At 36.7% G+C, this 16,875-nt stretch overlaps 1 protein-coding gene across 1 annotated transcript in view; it reads left to right on the top strand.

Moving 5' to 3' along the window:
* ARHGAP15 (Rho GTPase activating protein 15) overlaps positions 1 to 16,875 on the top strand; it is a gene marked incomplete at its 3' end in the record, with an annotated part of 300,587 nt that overhangs the window by 175,076 nt on the left and 108,636 nt on the right. The window contains exon 9 of the mRNA XM_079539012.1: positions 936 to 1,034. Coding sequence (XP_079395138.1) covers positions 936 to 1,034 — 99 coding nt within the window. The remainder of the gene's footprint in view (positions 1 to 935; positions 1,035 to 16,875) is intronic.

Genomic DNA, 16,875 nt, shown 5'->3' with positions numbered 1-16,875 from the left:
GCATAAATGATGGTAGTATAGGCCTATTGTTTGAACATTTAACTGGCTCCTATTGAACAGTTCTGTTCATCTGTTTGATTCATTTTGATTCTAGCTGACAACATCCCCATTACTGATGGCTCTTTTCATAATTTCTCAAACATATAGAGTGGAAATGAGGTGGAGGAAGCTAATTAGTTATCTGGAGAGTTTAACATGATTATACAGCTATGTTTTAGGATGAGCACTCTGAGTTAATCAAAACTTTCACATGATAAAAATGAAAACATAGCATTATTGGGCCGAATGCTTATATATCAATGAAGCAACACGTCACCAGTTAAACTTGGTGTAACATATGCCATCCTTATCAAAAGATATTTAGTATCTTGCATGTTTCAAACAGGTAATTTTGATGATTAAAATATCCTGTAAGGGTTAGATGAAATTATATTCTGAGTCCTAATGGTGGAAATTAATAAAGCCCTTGCACCCATATGGTGCTCTATGATGAGAGTGAAACTCTACATGCGTGGAAGAGGCTTAAGTGTCAAGGTTGGATCGTTAGTTGTTACGCAGGATTTTGGATTCAATAGGATTAAGGAGCGTTGTTTCAAAAATAGACTTCACTTCTTTATGACACATCCATTCCAGAGACCACAGCCTGCAAGCATTAAGATCATGGTATACATGAAAATTTCAGCTTCAGCCCAGTTCAGGTTTATGAGTGTTACTGCAAGTAAACATCGAGAGCTTTGTTATTGGGGCTGAAGTTGATGAGCATTAGGACTCAGAGAGGATTTGTTTCCGACTTTGTCTGCCCACCTTTCATACTTGAGTTTTTAGTTGATATGCAAACTCAGAAAAGAGAAAAACCCTACTACTACTAATATGCTTAATGTATTGTTCTGTGTTTTGTGTTTGTTTGTTTGTTTGTTTTCCCCCTCAACATGTAGATCAAATTTTTGGCTCCCATTTGCACTTGGTATGTGAACATGAGAATTCTACGGTCCCGCAGTTTGTGAGACAGTGTATAAAAGCAGTTGAAAAAAGAGGTGAGTACCTTAGTATTTAACGCTATATTTTGTTTGTGTGTTAATATGAAAATGTTATGTTGTTAATGTTAATTTAAAAAAACTTTAAAAAGTTTAACCTTACTCTTCTCAAATGTCCAGAATAGTCAGGCAGATGGTTCTACGGTGCAGTTATGGATTGCACTATGCCCAACCTATATCTTCATTTTCTTTGTGCAATAAGACCTTAATAAAACCCATTCGTGATTATTCTTCCTTATATCTTCTTTGATAAATAATATGTTGTTATTTTAGTCTTTCTCCAGGTAAGCAAATGTTAAAAATTGATAACACGTCAGCAACTTTCTTTCTGAAATCTCTGGTGAACATAATGCCAATATGTTTTAGTAAGTTCTGAATTGTATTCAATGAAAATTAATGTTGTTCTAGTGTGAGCACCAAATTTTATTTTTTTTAAATGTATGCAAGAGCCTAGTTTTTCTTGTTACTTTAAAAAGTAATAATACTGGAAGGATAAAGTTTTGATTAATTTATTAAGAGAGACTTTCTTAGTAGAAAAAGATATGCTTAACACCATTGCCTTCCTTCCTTCCTTTTGGCTGTATCTTCTCTCACTGAAGGTCATTTTCTTTGGAAGGTACATGCGGTGGATGCAGAATCTTAAAATGTATTGTATAAAAATGTGAGGCTTCATCACCATCTGTTACGAGTTTACAACTTGTTCCAAGGATCTGGGGAAACATATATCTTGCAAAAGATAGAAAATTTATTTTCAGAATAAGACTGGGTGAACCCATTGTCACTGCCATATACTGGAGTCTCAGAACAAAAGAGCCAATGATAAATAAAAAGACATTTAGACCCTTAACCACAAAGGAAAAGGCTATTTTAATTCCATCATTGCTACCTGATTTTATAGTGAAAGGTGCAATAAAACTACCCTGGAGTTTCAAACTCTGGGAAATTCATGCTTTAATTATACAGCAAAGAGAGCACTGGGATATTGCTATTCCCAGAATGATTGGCAGGAAGTCAGAGACTAACAAACTGGAGATCGCTCGGTAGGGGGAGATGGTAGTATTGGTTTCTTGGTGGAAGACTAGAGGATGGATGAAAGGAGAGAGACAAAGAAAAGGGATATGTGAAATGAAGGAAGGGTTATTAATAGTGCAGGAATTGTAAGGAGAAATTCAGAACTCAACATAGAAAGGCAGAGATTACATGATAAAAATGCCACACCATGTAGAATTACTGATTTCTGATTGACTGCTTGGTTCTGAACTTAGCACGGGTTCTCCAAAAGATGCATTCGATATTTTATGGATGATTTGTGGTCTCTGATCACTACTCCAGGAGAAGTAAGGCCAAAGGTCTCTGCACTGATGAACTGCAATAGAAAAATCCAGGAAACCTCATTAGATGTTTGTTGTCTGTATGAAATATGCACAGAAGAAAATATCACCAAATTCATCCTTCTGAGTATTATCGTATTGTACATGTGTTTCCTTCAAACTTGCTATAACACGGAGGAAGTCCATCCCTTTTACATACACACTTCAGTCTACTGTGTATGAACATAAAAGCTAATCGTGTCGCATGATATAAAAATTTTAATTTGATCACTGTATTTATGAGTTTCTATCTGATATACAATTTTTTATATTATCATTTTCTTGGATCAAGATGCGTGCATTTACTCACATTCTATTTACTCAGTGTTGTTTTTACTAAGTTCTGGCATAAACTATCTCAGGACAGCAGTAATTTATGTGAAGTTAAGTCCAATGTTTATGCAAGCTTCTGATGACATTTTATACCGGGGTTGGTATTAGGAAGCAGTATGTGGAGGTGCCAAGTCTCCCGGCATGGCTGAAACTCAACAGATCTGAAGTCCTCCTCTTAATGGCCAGATACGCCTCCAGCCAAGATACTCAACTGCAGAGTCATGGGAAATACTTATGTACCAATTATGGGAAAGGCACATTTAATGAAAACTGTATGTTTACTTTCATAGTCTTAGTAAGATGGCCTAAATACTCAGTACAGCTGGCATATTGGCTGTTGAAAGAAAGCTGATTTTTTTTTTTCCCCCTCCAAATTCGCTTTTTTCCTATTTAGAAAATATATCGTCTGCATAATGTAACTGTACCAAAAAATGTTGCTTGTGTGTTTCATTTACTGTAAAGGATTACTGGGAAAAAAGATCTTAGGAGACTAACCCTAAATGTTCCTTACAAAATACTCATACTTTGCTGTATGGTTGTGTTCTTATTTATGAGCTCATAGTTTTAATTATTATTTATCTATTGATTTTCTCATGTGTGTGTGTGTGATTTTTTAAAACATTATCACTGTGCACAGAAAGTAAGATCTGAATAAGCTGTATTAATTAGTATATGTTCCTGTGTGGATGAGATTACATACAATAGCCAACTGTACTAATATTCTCCCACCACAGATTAAAAATGTAGAGGGTGTCATTAACTGTTGGCAAGATTTCCTGTTTAGTTACACTATTTTTAAATGAATATCTACATTGAAATCAGAGGAATTATTCTGATCTTTTTCTGCAACTTAGATCACATTTTGGTTGTTTGTCCCCTAGGCTATTGTTTGCTCATTCACCACTTCAGGACAGAGGTGCTTTATAAGGTCTAGTATAAAATTTCTCACTCCATAATGCATATTTATCTGTCCAACAAGAATGCATTTGTTCAAGAGTGAATTCCATTTTTTTTTCAGCTTCTTTTTGTGTTTATTGAAAGAAAACTGGAAATCAGAGGGTCTTTATCTATTCAATCAGCCATCTTGCAGAGCTGGTAGTGGAGTTTAATACGGATAGCAATTAAATATGTACACATTTTTGTAAACTGGAAAGTTAATTATCCTTTTTTTTTTTTTTTTTTTTTTTTTTTTTGAGTGGGGAAAGAAAACAATGGGTTTTTTTTCTTCATTTTTCTTTTATGCATTCACAAATGTTGATGAAATTCGTGCCCCAAGTACTTAAATGTACAGATCTGTGCTACAATGGTCAAAAGCATTTTCTCAAAGAGTGCTGGACCCTTGGCACTGAATGCAGTGTCCGTGATAGAAAAATTAGGTGAGAATATGATGTGATCTGGAAAAGGAATAATTTTGAACCATGCATCAGTCAGGTTGAAGAAATACAGTGGCTGCTCAAAGATTTCTATCATTTCACTCTGTGCTTTCTCAGGGGCTTGAAGGGAAAGTTTTTCAGAGAACAATGTATCCATGTGGGTGTTTTGGGGGGTATTCTGTTTGCCACCAACACTTACCTTGGATAGACCTTGAGCTGTTCTGATCTGTTGTCCTGCTCCTTTCAATCCATGCTTGGTTATGTCACCAGGAGGTGTCATGTGGGAAGCATCAAGCCCACAGAGCTGAGTCTGCGACAGTCCTCCCTGCACAGAGTCCATGTGCCATGTGCTCCTGCCAAGGGTGGGATCCATTGCAAGACTTCTGGTGTTTCCAGGCCAGATATGATTTCCAGTCATTTCTTGAGTCTCTTATTTATTTTGTTATACACGATCCTTTAGAAGTCCTGGCTGGTTTTTTTGCATTTTTTAAAGTAAGTGAAAGGCATGAGTAGAACGCATACAAAAAATAAAAATACCAGTCTGCATTGTAGCTAAACAAAATGCCATCTAGTACTTCTCACAGTAAAGTTTTATTGCGTGAAAGTAGCCTGATATGAAACTCTTTTCCAGGGGTGATCATCTGTCTGTGAGTCTAATGACAGAGTAAGTGAACACCCCAAGCAGTCAGTATCCTAAAACTACTGGGGGTATCCAGTATACTTCAGATTTTGTAAAGAAATACAGTACTAATGCTCCAGAGAAATATAATTTAACTTTCATCTCTCTTTTGAAACGTCCTTCATTGTCTCCCTATATTCCCAAATCCACATTAGTGCTCTCAAATCAGAGTAAATGCCTTAAAAATGACACTGCAGGCAGCAGATCTCATGATTACAGGTACAGTTTTTGTTCTAAGCTGGACATTGCAGACATTGTTTTCTGTTGCTTTTCTTGGAGCACAGGATGCTCTGACAGGAATGATACACAAAATTACATATTTGATTCAATGCCTAAAAGCCACCCTGGGATCCATAACCTTGCTTAAAGATTTAAGGAAGACCTTTAGTCTACTTCTGAGGAGGTTCTTAGCTTAGAAAACTTTATCTTTCAACTTTACTTCTTAGCAGCTGTTATGTTTTTTTGCTGTCGTTTGTTTGACAGGATCCAGTTATAGGTTCCGATGTCTGTTTAAAGAAACAGGGAGGTTGTTGGCTTTAAAATTCCCTTACTGCTTGTGTGTTCAACATTTTCCCAGGCTTTTCTACATAGTTTGCCAAGTAAAGGGACTGACCTTTTGTAGCAAACACTTTTTCATTTCTAAATGCTCACTTTGATTTTTGTCCCATTTTATGCTCATTCCAAACTGTTTACAACCCACTAAAAATGACTGTGAATTATATGTTTGTGTAATGGATTCCTTTTGTGGTTGGAGTGGAATGTTTACTTTGAACAATTAGTTATCTTTGGGCAGATTATAGTGACCTGAAAAAAGAATGGCTAAAATTATTATAGTACCTTAACTATTTCCTTTTGTTATCTTCTCTGTTTGGCCAGTTTATTATTTACAGGGTTTCATTGCTGTGAGTTTCAGTGAACAAATCATGTTAAATGAGAACGGCGACAAAAACCCCAGAGTGTGGGGAGCTCATCCTGAGGGGAGGGCTTTTGCTTGGGTTGTGCTGGGTCCTTGAACAAGGCTTCAGAAATGACCATTAGTCCCTGAGAGGATGGATGGGTGCACAGACTTCACGGGCCACAGTTGTGAGAAAAGTTTTAAGTTGAAAACCAGATTTTTTTAAATGCATCCAGAGTTTGACACCTCAGAGCATCTAAAATAGATACTCGGTTTGGCCTTAACTACAATTTGATTAGGCATGATGTTATTGTAGGATTGCACACATACTCAAAGTCTCATACACCAGAATCTTTAGTGTTTGAGAAAGAAAATGTCTTGAGCAAAGATAAAGTACCTTATGGAGTGCAGTAAAGAAATACAGTCATCTTCATGAAGACAAACGAAGATTAAAAAGGTATTTTAAACTATCTCACCTCCCAAATGCCATTCTGCCCTGTGACAGAAGGTTGTGTCCTTTCATCTGTTTTATCTCTTAATCTAAATGCTAAAGTGCAGCTAAAAGCACTTTAAATATCTATATTTAAAAAAAAAAAAAAAAAAAAAAAAGTGAAATATTACCTTCTAAATCACATACTGCTTTAAAGGTAGTCAGTATTCTGGTAGAAAGTTTACATAGGGAGGTTCGCTTATCTTAAGGAATTAAGAAAAGAGGAAATGAGTTTTAAAAACATAATGTATTGTGAATATACTTATATAGCTAGAAAAAAAAAAAAAAAGTGTAGAACAATTTAACAGTATCTCATTTTCTAATGGAAGAAAAAGTGGCATAAAACTTGAAAAAAATCCCAGAACGCCTCCAAACACTGATCACTGATGGCTCCCATGTGGGATCATGCATTTTGGCCTGGTGTGCTGAGTAGATTATTAGAGAGAGGTGGGGATGACAGAAGACACGAGGCCCGTTCAGCCAAGGTATTTCTCTACTCTGATACTCCATGTTGTTAGATTTGTGTTCAGCGATTTGATCTTCTAGCATGTGTTTAGCTTAAGCAATTTGGTACCAAAATTCCCAGTCTCTAGGAAGGAAGTTAGAGAATTCTGGGTAGTTTTGCCAGAGTGTATTCACCATCATCATTGAGCTTCCATTAACCATACAGTGTTCCTGGGCTACTTCGTAGCACCATTAAACTGAACCCATCAGACAGTGGTAAGAAAAATAAGTTCCAACAAGATTTTGTTGAGAAGGACGCCCTCAGGAAATCCATCCTGGTCACAGTGCAGCTTTATACTTCTGCCTGAGTGTGGGACTGTTCTCCCGTAGCAATTGGCCCCTGCACAACCATTGAAAAAGTATTTTATTTGTATTTTCTCTATCATAAATTTTGCACTGCATATTTCTACCCTCAGAATAAGAAATTGTTTGTGAATAGTAGTTTGTTTCCTACAAGCACATTCACTGATGTTCTGTACTTATTTTCTTCTAGAAAGGTATTTTCCAGTCTTTTTTTCTTCTCCCAGGCCTACAGATGCTTCCTTGCTTACTGTAATATAATTTTACATACTGTTTCCAGTGGCTTTAGCATTCAGTACCCTGAAAGTACAGAGATCATATTGCCCCATCAAATGATCTGAGCTCCCAGTTCTGCTAATTTTGTTCTGTTCATTCTTTCCCACTTTGGGATAATCTATTATACTTGGATCCAGGCACGCACCAAAAGCTAATACTTCCATGAAGAATGTGCAATTTGTACTCTTTAGCTTGTGATGAGATTCCTAAAGTCTTTTATGATTCTATCTTGTTCCAAGGAGACTTCTGCTCTCAACGTTTGTAAGCACTGAATTTAAAAAAAAAAAAAAAAAAAAAAAAAGAGTAAAACAAACTGATAAAAAAATTAGACACACACAAAAGTATCCAGCAGCTCAGCAGATAAAGCATTTTTCCGGGGAATTCTAGTGGGTTGAAGAAAACTGTTTCTGAGGGCATTGAACTATGTTTACTTTAAAGTGGCCAACAAGCACAAACTTAAACATACAGACGAATGCAAGAGAAAATGACCAAGTACTGAAAAAAGCCCTTGTAAGTTTGTGATTTAAAGTGCTGTTGTGTTTTTCTTCATCTTCTTCTGAGCTGGAATTAATAGCACTTGAATTTAATGCAAACATATTGGCAAGCTTTCCCTGCCCCGTTCTGTCTTCAGGCTCAGGCAATCCCACTATAGCCACCTTTCTTAGAGCAAGAGCTAGTTAATAGCGTTGTGCAAGGTCCAAGACAGAATTGGCTCTGACGGGTATTCACTCTGGGGCCTCTGTGTCTGCTAGAAAGCCACATTCCGAGTTAGGAAAAATATCGAGAAGTGTCAACAGGAAACATCACGGAAGAGCGTACAAGACAAATTAGAGAAGAGGAGACAACAGCAGAAAAAAAAAAAAAAGGAAAAGAAAAAACAAAAAAAGAGAGAGAGCCTTGCGATGACAAGACACAAAAGAGAAAATAAATATAAAAATTCCAAAAGCATCTACTCAGAAGAAGCCATAAAAAAGACAGGCAGTTGAGCCAGTTGCTGTGTCTGTCATAGCTACCTGATACCTGTTTCATTGATTAATCTGTTCCAGGGAGATGTATCCATTTCTATGAGAAAGGGGGAATTTGTATTTTAAGCCTTGCCAGTAACAACAAGCAGACACTCAGTGTGCACCAGAGTAACTTCTGCAGTGCCTGGGCCAAATTCATGCCTTGGGTAATTTTATTGCTTTTACTGGAATTACACCAGAGATGAGTTTGGCCTTTTGCCTTTTTCTAGCATTGTATAATATATCTATTAGTGAACACGTAGAAGGAAACAGGGCATTTTGTCTTCAGAATTTTCCATAAAATCTTTTTCAATAGACATCATAAATAAAAGAAAACACTTAACCTATGGAACAAAAAAGAATCAAACGACATTTTTTTGATATTAAAATAATGTTAATACACTTTCTAAATCAAATAGTTGACGTGTACATGCAGACACAAAAAATCTAGAGAAATGTAAAGCCAGCTGACTGTAACTGCTGCTCACTCTGTGCCACTAAGCACTTGAAGGTCCTGATGTACCTCCCGCTCACATTAAAGGAAGCACACACTTGAGGATATCCACCTTTGAGTCATAGAAGAACTAAATAGATAGATAAGTAAATAAATAACAATAAATCCCCTCTTATCCTCCTGAAATGCTGAGGATGTGAGGCACCGTGTCCCAATTCATTGCATGTATCGTCACAAGCAAGGATCTGGCAGATTTCCTCTGCAAACCCCATTGAGTCAGACTTAGCAGTTCAGCCATTAATGGAACACTTTGGGCAAACACTTGGCAAAATAATTCTGGCCTAGAGATGTTCACAAGGTAAAAACGTTTAAGTCCATTAAGTTCTTTTGGGAAGGGAGGGGGAAATAAATAAAAGGTAGTTGTATGTTCAGATTCTTTCAGCATCTCCATTCCTTAAATTTTAAAGGAAATAATGAAAGGGTAATTCCACACCGTGGACTAATTACTTTTCCTGTTAAAAATATAAAAGATTACTACAACTTCACTATGATTTTCAGAAAAAAAGTGTTACTGCAATAAAGGAGGAGGTAAAAAGTTTTCCTGTCTGTGTGCAACACGACGGAGTCAGTTAAAAAATCCTGCCTTCTTTTTTCTGCCTGCAATTCAAGGGAGCAAATAACTGCAGTTGTATTTTATTACTTCAATTATTTGCTGTAGCAGCTTGTGTTACATCAATGTTTTAACCGTATAATATAGCAGCCTAATGGGATGGATGCCTAAGTGAGAGAAATTGTATCAACAGAAAGCTTCAGGAGCAAAGCAGAGGGCAAAGCAAGACCAGCTTAAAAAGGAGACGTTATGGTAACGGTTTCTCTTCTTTAAGTGAAGGGTTGTTTTTTTTTTTATAATATTTTACTCCTCTGAATTTATGAAGTTGACGTTGCTAGCAATCTGGCAACTGAATCTTCCCTAAATTTGCTAGTGCATGAGGACCCCCCCCAGGAATCAACAAGTCATATAAAGACCTCTGGTTGTGCATTTGCTCGGCAGATTGTTTCATTTTAATCAGCATCCTCGCAGATCATGGATGTAATTATATAGAAAACCAACTTCTTTTTGTCTTCACACAGACAGACAATGCCTACTGGTTTCAGTGGAATGACATGGATGTAAATGAGAGCAAAATGTGGCCATTTTGTTTTATAACATAGCAGAACCACAGTGCTTCGATCCCAAATACTTCCAGACAGACTGATTCAGTTCTCAGTGTCTCCTATGCACCTTGTTTTTCTGGTGACAGAGATGATACATTTGAAGTAATTCTAATTCTGGGGATACAGTATTGCTACTAGGAACTGCTTTCTCATGTTTTCTCTACTTAGTAAATGATATAAGTAATTTCATTGTATAATTCATGAGATCAGTTCAGTAGAACAAAAGTAGGCTTCTCTTTATGAACGTGAATAACTCCAATTTTATGGTCAATTGATGTTCTACACAGCGTTGTGTTGGATCAGGGTCTTAAACTTGTAGAAACATTGTAAATGTATTTGGATCTGAAATGTAAATATGCAGATTTTCTCTCAGGATATAAAAAAAAAAAGAAAAAAAAAAAAGGGACAAAAATTTGGTCAGTAACTCATATTATGGACCATTAAAGGTGATACTGAGGCTCTTAACATCGCCATGAAACCTCCTGAAATAGCAGCAAAGTGATGAATTCTCTTCAAGTTCTCTTTGCCTATAAAATAAAAAAAAAGTCCTCAAAAGAAAGGGTCAGGCTATTCTATGCCTCTTCACTCCATCTTCCCAGGAAATGTTTTCCCTACTATTTCAAACTGTACGTTTCGATTTGTCAGTCCTGACATGGGGTTACGTGACATAGCGCACCAAAGCGGCTGCCACCACATGGCTTTCCTGTGCCAGCAGCAACCACACAATGGTGTTGGAGGTACCACAGCTCTTTGTTTACTTAGAAGTGAAATAATTTTGATGAGTGCATGGTATCAGTTAGCAAGTGTTGAGTTCTTTATGGTGATATTGCTCATGTTGTCTTAAATGGAAAACGGGTAAGTTCAGAAATCTTTAATAAGAAAAGTTTCTTACTGTACTTTGAGAGATGCCCTGTGGAGTCACTAGAACTAAAAATCTGTCAGCGTACTTGGTAGAAACTTTGTTTCATAGTCCTCTAACTCATATGATTGAGATTAAATTGAACAAAATCTTGGCATGAAGTTTGACAGTCGAGAAGCATTCCTCTGTTTGTATGTGTGTGTGAGAGAGAGAGAGAGAGACAGGGAGGCAGAGAAGGGGAAATTTAGCAGTCACTCACTGTGAAATTATCAGGTGCCACATATTTTTAATAAACTTTAGTGGGAAGATAAGATAGAACATCTAATGAAAACTGCTTTCACTTTAAGATAGCTGAGCGTCTACTCTAGCTAATTTACCACTGAAAATAAAAGCATTCAAATTCTCTAACACAACTACCCCATAAGCCAGACTCGAACCGAAAGAGGAAGATGACAGATTCTGGAAAGGGTGGTCACTGGGCATCCAGGTTTTCCTCCTTTATCACAAAAACAGAGGAGGTCACAAACTGCTTATTTAATGCTTGTCTCTGGGCTGGGCTGGGCTTGAACTGGGCTGTTCTCACAACACTGGTAGACCAAGCAATGCAGCATTTTTCTTAGTTGCCCTTCTGCCTTCACCAAGCAAAGACATGATTCGTTTAGGTATTTTGCAGTCACGATATAATGACATTTGCAAAGAATCTGGATTTGTACACCAGAAATTGTTCCTGGTGATTTCATTTCTTACCTTTATTTTACTTGTATTTTTCTGTTCTGGTATGTCATGCACTGAAAACACAAAGAGTACAATTTACAGTACGAGTTCGTGTTCAAATCTGAGCAACTCTCATGGATGTCTCTATCGTAAATGTCTTTAATATTTACTGGAATTTTGACTAAAGAGGGAAATTAGATATGGAAACCACTGTATGCCAACTTCTCCTTTCCAAGCCCTCAGGAACACCAGAAGGTCTGTGTGAACCCTAATAAAAGGGTTGAGATTGGATTTCCACCTTCCTTACGTCATTCCTTGTTGCATTCACAATTAAGACACAAAGGCAAGGATTTAAATAAAAATTCTTTCCATAGCTTCAAATTTTAAGACAATTATCTTCCATGAAAATATCAAATGATGCTGATATTTATGCCTTTACTTCACACAAAAGTCGGCTAGGAGATATGCAATGCATTTTATTCCTATTGAATAGGTTTTTTTTCTTCTAAGAATTGATACTTTTTCTTGATTCTTTGCAAGTCTCAGATATGTTTCAGGAAAGTTATTTGTATTATTTTGTGTTTCCTTGCAATTGTTTTTTTTTTGTTTGTTTGTTTGTTTGTTTACTTTTTCCCAAAAACAGAAAGCAATTTGCTCCACCTCAGATTGCACATAAACAGTCTCTTTTCAGGAGTTCCTGAAGAATTCATATATGAGTTTTGAACTATTTTAATATAGTATGCTCCAGCATGCTTGTCAAACTATAAAAAGAAAAGCACTTCTTCATGATCTGTGGAATGGCTTCTGTCAAAATAGTGGGGTATACACTGGTTCTATAAGTTACTTACCACTGTTTGTAACCCAGTTCAGGATTTCTGTGTTTTCTATAGGTGTGCTGACTACATGTTTTACCAAATGTTGCTTTGGTGATCAGATTCTGCCCAAATGGAATGGAGGCAGGAAGTCATTTAAGTGACCTGAGCCTCTTTACAACAGTAACTGTAGTCAGAATTATAACAAAAATAAGATATAAAACTAGAGTTCTGCAGCTAAGAGTTAACAATGGAAAAAGATGTCAGCATGGAAGGCTTGAGTCATGTAAAAATAAATGTTCTACCTTTTTTGTGTACTACTGCTACTTAGTGTCACAGTTTCAGTCATACTTGTCAAGCCATATTTGCTAAATATGATTTTTGCTGCTCACTTGTCAAAGAAAGTTGTAAACTAGAGGCTTATCGTACCAAAGAAGGTGTAAGAGAGTTCAGTGGAATCCCATGATATTAATCATTAGTGTGTCTTTATAAATGTGAGGTACACTGGGAAAGATATTCTTAAATTAGAAACTGTCTATGCATATACATGCACACACCTTTGTATTACTACATTTATATGTTAGTCAGATATGCAATCCTAAAAATTCAGTCAGTTGGTGTTAGATAGCCATATCTATATTTATCTTCCAAGAGAGTCAGAGTTCCTGCATAGGCATGTGCTTGTAACACCCAAGGTGTCTGATAGGGTGCCACAGCCTTAAGAATATCATTTTTAAAATGTTTTTTCCCACTTAAACACTGAATAGAAAGACAGATGCCTAGAGTATTATATTAAAAAGTAAATACTGTTATTTGATGCACACAAGAGCCCAAATTCCATTATTTGAGCAAAGTTCTGCTAGCACAGTCCTATCATTTGAAATCCAAAATTAAGCTGGTCTAATTTCTCACCATAGAAGACATATTCAGCCTTCTGTATTATGCAATGAAACAAGTACTGTCAAGTGTCTAGCTGCTGTTTCTTCTTTAATTATTGTTATACTACAGTCAATAAACTCCATATTCGAATGCCATTGCAATTCGAATGCTGCAAAAGGTACCCACAAATGGTTACAGGACTCATTCATGGATACAATAACTTTGAGACATTTGAGCTTGAACTGAGCATAGCTGTGATCCATTAGAAGGTAGAACACAGGGCATATCTGAACCCCTCAACTATATCTAAAAAGCAAGGAATGATGGAAAAAGATCTCCTGTGTCTTTCAACTTCCATCCTAAATATCCCTATTCCATCCTAAGTCTCATATCCCAGTCACTATCCTTAAAAAAACTCTTTGCCAGGCAAAGGTACTAAGGTCCAGAAAATGTAAGCTCCTTACCCATTTTGGCAGAAGATTATGTGTGCCCAAATGTACAGTTCTTCCACTTCCAACCGTTAAAAGTCCAATAACAGCAGTACTGGTCAGGATGGGGAGGTGACATTACTGAGTTCTAATTTAATCTCTCACTATTGTGAAAGATGGGAAAAGATTTGTCCCTACTGCGCACTAAATTCTCTTTAAAGTCAGCTTTGGGAGTAGGAGATGTTTGGAGAATTGTGTCTGTCCCTTAGCTTTTAACCACAGCTTCTACTGATGTCTGTGGACCTGAGGGAAAGTCCTATATAGTCCTAAGAACAGAGATAGACCCCCCACGTGCAATTTCCCTTAGTACTCAGATGTTGCTCAAAAAACACAGGCGTGATGTTGGTGATGATGGATCCCAAAACGAAGCACAGATTAACCAAAGTGGGAGTATTTAACAAAATGCATAAATTTCTTGTAGGCTACTGTCTGTAATGAGCAGATTTTTTGCCAGTTTAGGGATCATAAGTTACAGCTGGCTTTTGCTGGAATAGTTTATGCTCTTGACCCTCCTCGGCTGCGTAGCCAATGGGGAGTTGTCAGGCTACATGTGTTTTCAAACTTCTTTCAGCTAAATCAGAAATCCAAGAGCAAAATACAGCTCTCAGCAGTATCATGTGGAGTTGTGACACTCCCTGAAGGGCTCGGGGTCCATAAACCAATGAATGGATTACAATGAGGCATAAATGTAGTATTTTCATCCATGACAGATATAATCTTGTGCCTGTATTTTTCATGTTGCTTAACTCTTTCAGATCATAATGTGCAGTAGAAAATGTTTTATAATGCACACTGCAGTAAATATCAGTCAAGTATGCTTTATTGCTTAGCTCTACATGTTTCCAGAAGTTAACAGGCACAGCTGGGATGTAAGAAATGGCAATGTTGTATATATTTCTTGAACATACAAAATACCTTGGCTCTCTTCTCCTGCCACTCAACATTACATCCCCAGCTGTTCCAAACATGTCACATACTGAATGAGTTTTTCCATCATCAGCTTCTCCTGAAATGATAACCTTTATTCAGGCTTTCATTCTCCCTAAATTAAACTGTATTATCCACATGCTCATTGCATTCAAGTTAGACTATTACACATATATAAATATATACATATAGCATGTATTGCATGGCACAGAGTAGTAGAAATGCTAACTAATGGAAGGTGGTAAACTGCCATTAGAAGCTGGACCTAGCAGAAAAAACTCAGTACTAGTGTTTAATGTCTTTTGATCCTCATAAAAAGGACTCAGACCTCTCTACCTGTAATTCCCTGCTATCAGAACACATAGTATGATATTGCCACAGTATCAAGCAGGTAAGAGTGGTCAGAATGGACTGACTAACCCATGGATGAGAAATAATAACTGCAGTAAATGGCAACAAATAGGAGGGGTGAAGGAGGTATTAAAATAGAAAACAAAACAAAACAAAAAAAGCACGGAATTAAATACCAATGTGTTACAGAGAGAACGAATATTTCCAAACATTCATTATACTGCATTGCATCAAATAAGGCAATGTCATTTTCTTTTATACTGCCATTCCATTTAAACCAGTGAGCAATGTGTGTACTTGAAGTCTGTATTTGGTAGGGATTTTTTTCCCTTTAGCATAAACCTCATTGATTTAAAAAGTGAACAAAGATGAATCAGGTGGTAAATATATTCATGTAATCATTTTCATTAATAAGCTGTTATAAATAATAGCGGGAAGGTTTTAAGTGTGTAATTTTCTGTAGCACAATTGAGATTTTTCCACATCTTCAGCAGTAAGTTAATTAGAATCACCTGCATTTTCTTGGGCGGACACCAAATGGATTGCAAACAAAAACAGATTAAAATAGCTGTAGCTCATGGCATACAGATGACAAGATTCACAAAGAGGACAATCAGGCAATGAAAACCTCCTCTTTTTCAAACATTTTTAAAGGAAATTCAGCTCTTCTGAGTCGCTGTAAAGAGACGTTTGTAAGTGTTTCGCTGAAAGACTAGAATGGCTTTGTTTCTGATCCCATGATGAGTGAAAGAAATGTTTAAGAAAGATCACTTTACAGAGAGATTCAGACTGAAATGTGATGACTGTGATTCAAGCCAAGCCAAAAATTACAGCTCAGAATTAAAGGGGATGGACGTGGCTTGGGAATCCATTTTCCCACATTCCTGAATCTCAATCATCCCAGCCAATGTTTAAAAGAAAATACAGTGGAAAACAATGAGGTCACTTTGTTTAGCTGCAAGAAGTGGGACTATCTGAACAGCAAAAGTATATATTGGAGATAACGGCAAAATTACAGTGAACAGTGGCACTGCCTGTTTGATGGTTTCATTCAAAACGAGTAGCTTCCAAGCTTAGTTTTATTTCTTATTACAATGAGCATTCAGAGTACATTTTGTTGTTCCTGGGAATGTTAAGTTATAAACTTCTTGAATGACAAAGACAAAGCAACACAATACAGGAGAAGACGAAGTCATAGTGAGCTTGATTTAGGCATTAAGAGGCAGCCCCACACAGCAGTGAAATGTGTGCTACTTCAAATTGCACTTTCTTAGCTCTGCTGCTACCCTTATTTATCTGAATATAAATATCCACGTAGAAGTTCTACCATCAAGTGATATAAAACAGAATAAAGTATATCATCAGTCATATTCACTTGTTACTTATTCTCAGTACATAATGCTCATATGCAGTGGTGTAATTGCTTCCATTAAACAGCTTCTACAGGGTCTTGAAAACAATAAGATCTTAGTCAAGCTTTTCTTTTTTCATTGCATCTTGAACTTATTACCACAAGAAAAAATGAGGTTTTCTTTTTACGTAGGAATGTCCCTCATCTTCTTGATACTATTGCAGTCAAACATAGGATTATTTCTCGTTAGCTAACTTCCCTAAGAGATTCACTAAACCTCATGTCAGACACCTCTTATAGACTGATTTCTTAGCTTGTTAAGAACTAGTCTGTATTTCCCCTCCTTTCTTTCCCCTGTTACCGTTGTTTTTTTTACTGATCTGATGCAGTCTTGAACTAATAAGAAGAAAAAGGCCTTGTTCATGCTCTTTTCAATTTGGTCTTGCCTGTCACAGGTCCCACAGTGAGCAGTGTTGAGGTCATAAGTCACAGTTGTAAGTCCAGTACCTGTGAATGACATGAAAAGTACCTACAGAGAATAACTTCTCCACTTTTTCTTTAATACCA

The sequence above is a fragment of the Tetrao urogallus genome (genome assembly GCF_951394365.1).
Source record: "Tetrao urogallus genome assembly, chromosome: 8".
Classification (NCBI taxonomy): domain Eukaryota; kingdom Metazoa; phylum Chordata; class Aves; order Galliformes; family Phasianidae; genus Tetrao; species Tetrao urogallus.
The sequence above is the reverse complement of the archived record's forward strand: the minus strand, read 5'-3'. Positions and strand labels throughout refer to the sequence as shown.